Here is an 11,854-nt window from a genome sequence, read left to right as displayed (position 1 = left end):
CTCGTATCCCCTAACACAGGGCTGGGGGGATCCTTTTTTGGGTCGGGGGCCACAGAGAAATCCGTCGGGCCTTGTAGGAGTTGGGCGGCAGGAGTGGAGCTTAGTGCCTACGGGGCCAAGGGAAACAGAGAGGGCACCATGTCCACAGGGCCGGGGTGCCATTTTCCCTAGGGCCTCCGGGAGGGTGGTGGGGGGGGGAGTGTGTCTATGGTCTAGGAGCCAGGGCCCACCAAAGATGAATCCGACCCAGGCTCTGGTACATCTCTGCAACGCTGCCGGCCGGTTCCCCCACCTCTTGGTCCTCAACCCAACTAGACCCGCTTCCCGACGGCTGGTTGCCCCCCGGCCAGCCCCGCTCCCTCCAGCCCCCTCCCAGCCAGCCCTGCTTCCCGGCGGCCGGTTCCCCCCCACCCCCTCTCTTCCAGCCAGTCCCGCCCCCCCCCCCCCGGCCCCTGCTGTTCGGTATTTTTTTTAAACCATCTGGTAACCCTAGCAGGTGGGGGTGAAAAGTGCATGGAAATGCCTGCACAGGCGCGTCTGGGAATGAGATGCTGCTCTAACATCTCCGCCTCTGTTCACTTCCAGCCCCTGCCTCGTGGCGCTGGCCCCCCCGTGGCCTGGGAGGGCTCCCCAGGCGCACCATGGCCCGGCATAGCAAGCTGCAGAAGCACGTCCTGAGCCTATACAGGCAGTTCCTGCGCACCGGCCGGGAGAAGCCGGGATTCCTGCCTCGCATCCAGGCCGAGTTCCGGAAGAACGCCAGCATCCCCCGGGCCGACGTGATGCACATCGAGTATCTGCTCCGCCGTGGCCAGAGGCAGCTGGCGCAGCTCCGAGACGCGAACACCAAACAGATGGGCACCTTTGTCCAAGCCAAACCCGAGGAGCAGTGACCCCTGCTGGGTGATCTGGAGGAGATACTCTTGTTTCCAGGACCTGGTACACAATTCATTCTACCCCTGCTGGCTCCTCTCTTCGGGTATGTCTACACTACAGCGCTAGTTCGAACTAAGCTAATTCGAACTAACGCGTCTAGAACTAAAACCTAGTTTTGCTAATTCGAACTAGCAAGTCCACATTGAGTGGACTCTGAACAGGGTCTGCAGAGCCAGCCCAGTCCTCCCCATCGGGGGCTTGTACCCCATTCCTCCCTCACCTCCTTCCACTTACCCTTCCCTAGCCCCCCTTCTTATTGATGTACAAAATAAAGATAACGTTTCTTCCAACATTGACTCTGTCTTTATTGAACAAAACTGGGGGAGACTGGGAAAAGGAGGTGGGAGAGGGGAAGATTAAGGCTTGGAGAGGGGAGGGCAACTAACATGATAAGGGGTTGGGAACAGGTCCCAGATGAAGAGAGGCTACAGAGACTGGGACTGTTCAGCTTAGAAAAGAGGAGACGGAGGGGGGACAGGATAGAGGTCTCTAAAAGCAGGGGTTGGGTGGAGAGGGTGCATTCAGAAAAGTTCTTCCTGAGTTCCCATAAAGAAGGACTAGAGGACACCAAAGGAAAGGACTGGGTAGCAGGCTTGAAACTAGTAAGAGAAAGTTGTTCTTCTTGACAAAGCAAATAGTTAACCGGTGGAACTCCTTGCTGCAGGAGGCTGTGAAGGCTACAACTAGAACAGAGTTGAAAGGGAAGGGAGATCAAGTCATGGAGGTTGGGTCCATGGAGTAGTCTTAGCCAGGGGGTAGGAGTGGTGTCCCTGCCCAAAGTTTGTGCAAGGCTGGAGAGGGATGGCACGAGACAAATGGCTTGGTCACTGTCTTTGGTCCATCCCCTCCACGGTCCCTAGGGTTGGCCGCTGTCGGCAGACAGGCTACTGGGCTAGATGGACCTTTGGTCTGACCCAGGACGGCCATTGTAAGCTCAGGGCTCAGGGTCGGGGGTCTCAGTGGACCCCCTTGATTTTCATGCAAACCTGTTCCTGGGTGGCTAGGCTGGCAGCTCTCCTGCCCTTGATGGCCACTTTCCTGTGCCTAGTGCGGAGATCGTGGACGAGGTCCACGATGTCCGCACTAGCCCAGGAATGTACCCGCCTCTTGCGGTCCCGGGCAAGCTTCCGGGAGCCGCCAGCCTGGTCCCGGGAAGAGGGGGTGGGCTGGGGGACATCGGGTGGGTGGCTCTGTGCCGTGCCAGGTGCAGGGTCTGCTGGCTGGGTGCTAGCAGGCTTGCACCTGGCACGGGCACCGTAGCCAGCCCGTGCCCCTTTAAGGGGTCCGGGGCCGGGAGGGGGGCATAGAGTTTCCCTGGTGTTGGCCAGAGTGGCCACCAGGGAAACCTGGGGAGGGCTAGCCTCCCACTCGTTCGAATTAAGGGGCTACACAGCCCTTAATTCGAACTAGTAAGTTCGAACTAGGCTTAAGCCTCGTAAAATGAGGTTTTCCTAGTTCGAACTAAGCGCTCCGCTAGTTCGATTCAAATTCGAACTAGCGGAGCGCTAGTGTAGTGGCTATGAATGTTAGTTCGAACTAACGGACGTTGTAGTGTAGACATACCCTTCCATCCTTAGCCAAAGAGGAACAAGCCAGTTAGCCCAGGGAAATAAAAGAAAGGGAGAGCGGTGACGGAAAACCCTGTGTCTGTCATTTTTTCAAATGATCTATCTTGCCTAAAAGCCTGTCAGGGATTGGGCTCTGTTGCAGGAGGTGCTGGCGAAACACTCCGTGGATTTGGGTGCTACAATTCCTGAGTGTCGTCCGCCTTCCTGCCCCCTCCCCCCACCGAAGCGCTTTAGAAGGCTCACAAAGGACAGAGACCTGCCTTTTGAATATCTGACTCCCCACCGGTGTCTCAAGACAGGCGGCTCTCTCTCGCCAAAAACGGAGGCAGCAGCGTGGGATGACAGGCAGCCAGGTCGCAAGGGGAGGTGCTTTTTAGACCAGTTCCCTCCTGGCACTCCGTACTGCTGCCTCTGTATCAGAGGCAGCAGCACAAGCTGGCAGCAGCCCTTGCCTGGGGGCTGGGTCTGAGCTTCTGGACCTGGTGCAAACTGGAACTGAGCGAGGCTGCCTGCCTGCCTGGCTCCTAACACACTGTAAATGCAGAGCCGCGGAGGGGGTAGGTCCCGCACCCAGCGCGAGCCAGGACTGAGACAGCTGGCCCCTGGGGACTATCGAAAAGTCAAGTAACCGATAAGAAATCATGAGGTTAATTGACTACTCAGTGAATATCTAACGTCCCTAATCCCTTTTCATAGTTCCCCTCTGGACTCTCTCTCCTAAAGCATGGCCCTGAGATCTGGACACAGTGCTCCAGCTGAGGCCTCCTCCGTGCCAAATAGCTAGGAGAGTGACCTCCCATGTCTGCCGTACGTCTCCTACCACGCCCCAGGGCTATGCCCTCTTACTGAAGGGCTTTGTGTCTGAGATCGCTTCTCTCCTAGGCTACGTCTACACAACGAGTTTTTTTGGCAACAAATATGCTAACGAGGGACTCTATGACACGCAATGTCATTTGCATATTTTCTGCCGATCCGTTTTTGTGCTCGGGGTTTGTGCGCAAAACCAAGCCATGTGGATGTTTACTTTTTGTGCAAAAAACCCCCTTTTCCCACAAGATCCCTATTTCTGCAAAAAGGCCGACCGATCTTGTGCAAAAAGGGGCTTTTGCCTAAAAAGAAAACATCCACATGGCTTGTTTTTGTGTGTTCTTGCGAAAAAACTTGTTGCGCGTCTACACTCTACGTGTGTTCTTGCAGAAGTAAATTTGCAGTAAAGCATCAGAGAACAGGGCTCCTTGCACAGGAGTTATTCCTCTCCCGACGATGACTAAGCCCCCTTTGTGCAAGAGCCGTTGTGCAAGAAGGCAGCGTGGACGGGCACCAGGGGCTTCTTGAGCAAGACACTTTTATGGCTAAAATGACCATCAGAGCTTTCTTGCACAAGAGAGCGTTCACACTGCCATGGACGCTCTTGTGCAAAAGCCCATGGCAGGGTGGAGGCACTCTTGCACGAGACCTTTTGCGCAAGAACTCCGGCGTGAAACAGCTCTCGTGCAAGAAGCCTGCAGTGTAGGGCAGGGAGCAGCCTATGAGGGAGGGGGAGGGACCCCTAGTAATGGCTCAAACTTCCCAGGGGGGTGGCCAGAGGCAGGACATTTGCCTGGCAGGGTGGGGGGGGGGGGCGGTGACCTCACAGGGGCTTTGGGCAGCCCTCAGCATATAAGGCAAAGGGCAGGTGGGGAGGTGGTGACCTCACAGAGGGACCCACATCTCAGGCTGATAAAAGCGGGGGGCGGGCCCAGGGGACTTTGGAGACCCCCGGTTGCTTTAGCTCTGGTGCGTCTCCTCCTCACGGTTCCTTCGCGTTCTGTGAGTTCCACATCCCGACACCTTTGTGACGAAGGTAAGAGCCCCCAGGGGTTGGATCCCGCCCGGGGCCGGCTGGGTTCCAGGCAGGCCCAGCCCTCGGTCAAGGGCCAGAAGGTGATTCCTCACCTGGGCTGCGTCCTTAGCGCCACTGGGGCTTTCTCCTGGTTGGTTTCCCTTTTCCTCCATCCCCCCACATTTCTGCTCTGTTCTTGCCTCCTCTGTGACCTTCCCTTGCTGCCTCCCCCAGCTTGGGACCCAACAGACTAGCTGAAGGACGGGGGGTGGTTTGCAGGAGCCGTGGGGTGGGGGATGCAGCCCCCATTGTGGGGACTGGGGAGGTGGGGCTGGAACAAGTCTATGCCGGTGTCTTTGGGGAGAACGCTCCACCCCCCACACCTTAGATTCTCCCCTGATTGGCCAAGAAGGGGCTGTTGATGGGCAGGAGACTCGTGGAATGAGGAGTAACGGTAGTTTGAACTAGGAAGCCTAGTTCGAACTACCTAGTTCGTGCCCCGTGTAGCCGCGCTGCACGGGGTTCGAACGAGCGGGGTTTTAAAAATGGCGGCTCCCCGCTTATGCAAATGAAGCCCGGGAAATTCAAATCCCGGGCTTCATTTGCAAGTGCGGTATGCCTACATTACCCTCCTAGTTCGAACTAGCGGGGTAGTGTAGACATACCCTCAGGTCCTTGCAGTGCCTGTGCAAGACCGAACCGATAAGCAAGGGGCCATTTGGGGGCTGGGGGCAGTCGCTCTGGGGAGCTGGAACCCCTGGATTTCGCTCTGCAGGCTGCGCCCCAAGCTCCCCTTTGCTCCCCTCATTTCCAGCATGGCCAAACGTTTTCGGCTGTGGTTCAAGAAAGCCCTGAAGATGGCCCCAGGGCCGGTGGGGAGCAGCTTCTCCGTCCCCGCGGGCGGGGAAGCTGGATCCCACCAGCTCGGGGCGACTCGCCCACCGGCCAGGCCCCCCCGGACCTGGCTCCAGAGGCGGCTGGGCAGGCGGGACCCAGCCCAGCGGGGGAGCCGGGTAGGGTGGCTCCGGGGCCTCCTCTGTGGAGAGAAACACCTGCCCCGGGAGCCCAGCCCCCATTACCACCAGGGGGCATCGCCCTGCCCGGCCCCCGGGGACCTGACAGTCTCCGGGAGCCCCCAGCCCGTCGCTCCCCGCACCAGCCCCTGCAGCTGTGGGTCCAGGTCCGTCAGCAGCAGCGCCTGGGCCTCCAGCTGCAGCCGGGCCACCTCCCGCAGCCGTTCAGACCCAGGTGAGGGGCCGTGAACACGCTGGGCCCAGGGGCTCACCCAGTACCCGGGGGGGGGAGGGGCAGCCCCAGTGTCTGCCCCGCAGCCAGGGCAATGGATGGGGGCGGGAGCTGCTGCTTGGCTCTCTTGTTCCTGGTGGGGGCTCTGCTGAGGGCGTTGGCAGATGTGAGGGTGGAAGGGGGATGGGTCCCTGCGAGGGGCGTGTGGGGCCCAACCTGCCCTGGGTCCCTGACATGGGGGCGCGTGACCCCTGCTGGCCGCTGGAGTCACCCTGGTCCCTTCCCTCCCGCACAGAGCCCCCCTGCGCCTCGGCGGAGCTCTGCCAGGAGCGGATGGACTCCCGGGTGGAGGAAGGGGCCATCTACGACATCGAAGAGCAGCTCCACACCCGGGACACGGTAGGAACCTTCTCCACACGGGGGGGACCCGAGATTGTCCGGCCCCTTCCCAGCACGTCCCCCCCCCCCCTCCGGGAGGGGCTTGTCCCTGGGGATCCCCCTGGGGCCCCTTCTCCTGCATGACCTGGGCCCCCCAAGCTGGGGGCTCTTGTCATGCACCAGCTGGGCCCCCACAAGCCTGAGGCAGCAGTTGGGGGGGAGTGAGGGTGCTTGGACAACCGGCAGCTCCCACCTCCACTCCTGGGAGGCCTGAGCCCTGAAGCTGTCCGTGGGGGGCAGGCAGGCCCCAGGCTCACAGACTCTCTCTGGGGTGCAGAGCCCAGCCGCCCTGCAGCGGTTCCTCTTGGCCGTCCGCCTTGCCTGCCTCGCCGCCCTCCAAAGGGGCGAGGACACCCTGGCGCCGCGCTGCTGCAAGGACACCATGATGGCCAGGATCGTTGTAAGCGAGTCGCGGCGGCCAGGAGGAGGGGAGGGGATACGTGGGGTGGACGCGGGTCTGCCTGGGCCATGGCGGCGGGTGGGGGTGCTGGAAACGGGATGGGTGGAGCCAGGAGGGCTGGAGGTGGACATGGGGAGGGTGGGTGGGGATGCTGGAGGAGGGAGGGACACAGAAATGGGGCAGGTGTGGGGTGCCGGACAGGAAGGGGGATTCGGGACAGGGAGGGGTCTCCCCGGGCCATGGGGGGCTGGAAGGGAGCCGAGCGGGCTGCTGGGGATGCACCTGGGGAGCAGGGATGAGGAGGTTCAGAGGCTGGTCACCAGGGCAGGGAGGGGCAGGAGACGGCCTGGGGACAAGGATTGAGCTGGTCCCGGTTTGGGAGGGGGGTGCTGGGAGGGGCCCTGTGCCGGGCAGGGGGGCTACAGGGCAGCGGGAGGCAGTGGGGTTGGATCCTGCTGGGTGGGGGCGCTGGCCGTGTGAGCGTCTCTTGGGGGCCCAGCCTCACACGCCCCTTTGTCCCCTTGGGTCTCCCAGGAGATCATGGAGGACTCGCCCCCCCCGCTGGTCTTGGCCGACTGCCTCAACGCCGCCTGCAGCCTCAGGTACCGACCCCCCCCCCCCCGCCGACTCCCCCCAGAGCAGATCCCCTGGCCAGGGAGTGGGAAAGTCTCTGTCTCCTGCTGCTGAATTAACAGTCTCTGCCCCTCTCTCCTGCCAGCACCTTGCAGCCTCCCCTGCGGGCCCAGCTCCTGAGCCCCCTGCTGACGGCGGCCGTAGGACAGACAGTGTCTGGGGACTGGCAGCAGGAGCCCATCCACACTCAGGTACGTCCCTCTGGGCCCTGCTCCCGGGCTGGGCTGGAGCTCCAGAGAGGAGGGGGGGGGGCAGAGGGCGGGAAGAAGCTGCAGGTTTGGATCCTTCCCTCCAGGGTTCCCGTTGCTCTCCCGGGGGGCCCGTCCCTTCCATGCCCAGCCTGGGCTCCTCCCTGCTCTGCGAGGCGGCTCAGACCCTGCTCTAGGCTGCACCCCGGAGCCAGCGGGTGGCCTGGATCCCCCAACCCCCCTCTGACCCAGGGCTCCCCCTTGTCTTGCAGCAGTTCATCCGGGCCCTTCCCTACGACCTCCAGGCCCTACTGGCGAGCCTCCTCGCCGAGTCCCCAGACACCGCCCGGCTGCAGCTCATAATGGAGGTGAGCCCCGTGGGGGGGACGGGGCCATTGTCCCTGCTTCCTCGGGGGGGGGGGCCGAGAGAGGAGCAGTGTCAGTGGCTGGGGGGGGGGGCACAGTCCGAGAGGAGCCCCAGGCTCTGCCCAGAACCGGCACCTCCCTACGGGTCCTGACCTGCCTCTTTCCCCCCCAGCACCTGAGCCCGTGGCTGGAGTCCCGCCTGCCCCAGGAGCGAGCCAGGGCCCTTGGCAGCACCACGGCCCTGCTGGGAGTCGCCACCACCCTCCCGGGGTTTGACGTAAGTGACCTCGGAGCCGGGGGGTCTGGGGCTGCAGGGCGCGGGGCTGGGAGCGTCCCCGGGAGGCAGAGGCAGGGCTGGGAATGGGCCGGGAATGGGCCGCGTTCTCCTTTCCCCGGGGAGGGGCGACCCTGGGCCCTTCAGGGGGGCTCTTGAGGGACTGGGCCTGGGGACTGGGGAGTGGCCGTCAGTGGATCCCCTTGTTCCACCCCCGGAGTGACCCTTCAGTCGGGGCCATTGCTCAGGGTTGTCTCCTCGCAAGGCCGGCCCCGCCCCGCCCCGGGAGGTGTCTCTGTCCGTCCCCCGAGCTCAGACCCGCCTCGGCGGCCGTTTGCATGGGACGTGCAGCCCCAGGATGCTGAGGGACCCCCCCTCTTCTCTCCCCTCAGAACTCCGCCGACTGGCCGAGGATGGGTCACCACGTGGCCCAGCTGGGCCTTTTTATTTCGGACCCATCCGAAGACGTCAGCCGGCTGGCCCGGGAGGGGGTGCACAGCCTGTATCAACTCCTCCTGCACCACAGGGGTAAGGAACCCAGCCGGGACCTGGGCCCCAGGGACACCCTGAGGGTGCCGGCGGCGGGGGGAGGGGACCCAGCCCTTTTCCCCCAGACTGGCCCAAGGGGGGATGCGTCCCTCTGTGTTCCCCTTCTGCCCCCTGTGCCCCTCCATTTGCCCAGGGATGCCTGCAGGGACCCGTGGGAGGGGAAGGGCTCAGACCTGCCAGCAGAATGACCCTGTTGTGTCTCTTGCAGGCCTCAACATCCACCAGGCAGAGGACCTGTGGTGCAGACACTACTACAAAGAAAGATGGGTCCTGGCTCACAGCAACAGCGTGAGGGTGGGAGAGGTAAGGACGCGCTGCCAGGGCAGGGCAGGGCTCGGGGGTGGGGCTGGCTGGGGCCCTCGTGGGGGTAGGAGGGTCTTGGGGGCAGGAGGAAGCTGTGACCCGGGGCAGGGGTTGGGGTGCCGGGTGAGGAGAGCGTCTGGGTGCAGGGTCTGGAAGGGAGTTTGGGGGAGGAGGAAGCTGTTTTAGCCCCAGGAGTTGGGGCCGGGCTCTGGGCCGTCAGCTGAAACCTCCTGTGCTCTTGATTCCAGGTCTTTGGGCAGCTCTTCTCAGCAGAGCAGGAGAACTGCTTTTTGGACAAGGCTCTGCTCGCTGCCCGCTCCCCCCTGCGGCGCCCCAGCCAGGCCGGGCTGGTCCTGGCCCACGCCCTGCATGGGCAGGCCCATCAGCTCCTGGAATACATGGTGAGCAGCCGGAGCAGATCAGGAGAGTGGGGCAGGGCCAGGGTCTCCTTCCCATCCCCTCAGGGAGTCCCCCGCCCCTTTCCTCAGGCTGCCCCCACCCCACGTCCCTGCTGGCAGAATCCCTCCTGCCCCTGCGAGCGTCCCTGGGGGTGGGGGAGGCTCTGAACACAGAAACTGTCCTAGGAGGCGGGAGGGGGCCGAGGTGTCAGGAGCTCTGGGGGGCGGGGGGGGGGTCAGGAGCTCACCCTGCGGGCCTGACGGGGGGTGACCAGAGAGCAGGGGGGAGGAGGGTGGAAATGCTGGGGGGGGCCAGTTCCCCTGAGTCCCCAGGGATGAATATGACGGATTCTGCTTCCCTTGCAGCAGGAAGACACCCAGTGAGAGCAGCAAGAGCTGAGGAGCCAGCAGCTGCGTCCCCCTCCCCCCAACCCTCCCAATTGTATTGAATTGTATTTACATTCTCATTAAACAATGTTTCAAAAAACATTTGGATCAGGCTTGGTCAATAATTTGTAATGGGGGGGCCATTTTGGCAACTGATCAAGGGCCACATTTCTACCGAGGGCTTTGGGGTCTGGGACGGGGTGGTTGGGTGCAGAAGGGAGCTTAGGGGAGGAGCCTGGGTGCAGGGGGGGGGTATGATCTGGGGCGGTGGATAGGGGTGCAGGGTCCAGGAGGGGGTATGGGCGCAGGAGAGGACTCTGGCCTGGGGGAGGGGCTCTAGAGGGGTGCAGGGTCAGGGAGGGAGCTGTGACCTGGGTGAAGGGGGAGCAGAAGGTTTGGGGGAGGGGGTGCGGGTGCCAGAGAGGAGTCTGGCCTGGGGGAGGGGTGTCGGGGGGGTGCAGGGTCAGGGAGGGAGCTGTGACCTGGGTGAAGGGGGAGCAGAGGGTTTGGGGGAGGGGATGCGGGTGCCAGAGAGGAGTCTGGCCTGGGGGAGGGGTGTCGGGGGGTGCAGGGTCAGGGAGGGAGCTGTGATCTGAGGGAATGGGGGACGCAGGTTGAGGTGGTCGCCTGGGACAGGCAGTCGGGGAGGGGACGTGGGCGCCAGGGGCAGGCTCTGGCTGCGGAGGTGCCTACCTAGGCAGCTGCGTATGGGGGAGCCCGACTGTCACCTGAGGGGATGGGGGAGCTCAATTTTCAACTGTGGGGAATGGAGGAAATACTGTGGAGTGGAGGGAGCGAGATGCGGGGGGTGAATTGTTCCGGGAGGGGAGATCTCCCTGGCTTGGGGGGGGGGGGGGGGCGTTTCCAGCAAAGCCCTCACATAAGAGGGGGACAGACGGGGGGAGGGAGAGGACGGGGATGGGCAGGGCAGGTGGAAATGGGGAGGGGCAGGAGAAGGGAAGGGGGAGGAGATGGAGGAGAGCCGGGGATAGGAGTGGGGGCGGGGATGAGGAGCAGGACAGAGGCAGGGCAGTGGTGGTGATGGCTGAGTGATGAGAACAGCTCGCAGGGAGCTTAAAGCCAGCAGATGCTTTTCGGCAGAGTTGCCATTTGCCCTGGCGGCTTTGCCAGAATAGCTGTGCCAGCGGGGGGGGGGGGCTTTTGCCACTCACCCAAGCCAAGCCAGCTGTGGCGGCAAAGCCTTGTGATGTAACCTAAGCCCTTGGCAAGGTCGGGATCAACCTGCTCTGACAATTTCTCGGACCGGCGGGTTGAGAAACAAGGATCGTGCAGGGGGATGACTAGGAAGCGAATCCAGGTGTGGGGGGAATATCCTGGGTTGGAGGGTCAGTCGATACCCCCGCCTGCCACTGTCTGCCGGGGCTCTGCCCGCAAGATGGAACCAACAGCTGAGTTTGCTTTTCTGCCCCGTCGTGGGCACAAAAGGCCCAGAGCAGCCTCCTGCTATCTTGGAGGAAAGGGGCCAAAGTTCAGGAAGCAGGTGCCAGGCTGGGCTGGAATCCGCGAGCGCCGCTTTTGCTTTGCCCTTCCTGGAAGCTGGGCTGCAGGTGAGTGGCGGTTTCATCTCTGCTCTTGGGGTGTTTCTTGTGGGTTCCGAGTGTGGATCTGAGAGGGGCTGCGCAGGGGCAGTGTCATGAACGAGCTGTAAGCGTTACAGCCCCTTCTGCGCAGGCTGGCTCCAGCCTCCCGTCTGTCTCCAAGCCCTGGGGGAGAGGCGGGAGGCCAGCAGCATGGCCTAGTGGAGGGGGCAGGGGGTTGGGTGTAAGAACTCCCGGGTTCTAATCTAATGCCACCTAGTGACTAAGGCACAGAGTTGTGTGTTAGACCCTTGCTCCTCAATTCTGCGCTCACTCTCGCGCTGGTGACCTTGGAGAGGCCTTTCAGGTCTCCCTTTCCCTGTCCATCAAAGGCAGGCAAGTGCGATGTAATGCCCTGGAGCAAGTGCTTTGGGACGTGTCGCACAAGTGTGCCTGGCTCACAAGCGTGTCAGCACAGGTGTGTAAAAGCGTGACGAAGGCTTTGAGATCGATGCCGAAGGCTTGTGAGGCTGTGGCTGGCCAAGTGACAGGGAAATGAAAGGTCAGAGTTTGGTCAGTTAGATTTTATGGTAATACACTGAGACGAAGCACTTTGGGCGTATATACGATAATGTCTTTCCAAGTGCGTTAGTTCAAGCCGTGTCCTAGGAGCCAAGAGGTGGGACAAACATGCTTGGTCCTGTCTCGGTGCAGGGGTGGACTAGATCAGTGCTTCTCGACCAGTGGTACGAGTCCCCTTAAAGGTACTCAAGAGATGTCTGGGGGACACGTCAACACAACTGAAATTT

General features: G+C 62.2%; 1 protein-coding gene across 1 annotated transcript; it reads left to right on the top strand.

Annotated features, from left to right (window-relative positions):
- The first annotated feature begins 5,737 nt into the window (after positions 1-5,737).
- Positions 5,738-9,560, top strand: LOC142825323 (maestro heat-like repeat-containing protein family member 7). The gene is made up of 10 exons (XM_075917262.1): positions 5,738-5,970; positions 6,287-6,409; positions 6,944-7,011; positions 7,128-7,233; positions 7,503-7,598; positions 7,769-7,873; positions 8,263-8,398; positions 8,628-8,722; positions 8,971-9,123; positions 9,487-9,560. The coding sequence occupies exons 1-10, from the start codon at positions 5,755-5,757 to the stop codon at positions 9,502-9,504; spliced, it is 1,116 nt and encodes a 371-aa protein (XP_075773377.1). The 5' UTR covers positions 5,738-5,754; the 3' UTR covers positions 9,505-9,560.
- The last annotated feature ends 2,294 nt before the right edge of the window (positions 9,561-11,854 follow it).

The sequence above is a fragment of the Pelodiscus sinensis genome, unplaced genomic scaffold (assembly GCF_049634645.1).
Source record: "Pelodiscus sinensis isolate JC-2024 unplaced genomic scaffold, ASM4963464v1 ctg50, whole genome shotgun sequence".
NCBI lineage: Eukaryota > Metazoa > Chordata > Testudines > Trionychidae > Pelodiscus > Pelodiscus sinensis.
Note: the sequence above shows the minus strand (reverse complement) of the source record. Positions and strands in the feature narration are given on the sequence as shown.

Coding starts and splice junctions, on each gene's coding strand:
- LOC142825323 (XM_075917262.1), top strand. CDS start 5,755: ATGGGTCCCTGCGAGGGGCGTGTGGGGCCCAACCTGCCCTGGGTCCCT. Junction 5,971..6,286: donor AGCTCCACACCCGGGACACG/GTAGGAACCTTC, acceptor TCTGGGGTGCAG/AGCCCAGCCGCCCTGCAGCG. Junction 7,599..7,768: donor GGCTGCAGCTCATAATGGAG/GTGAGCCCCGTG, acceptor TTTCCCCCCCAG/CACCTGAGCCCGTGGCTGGA.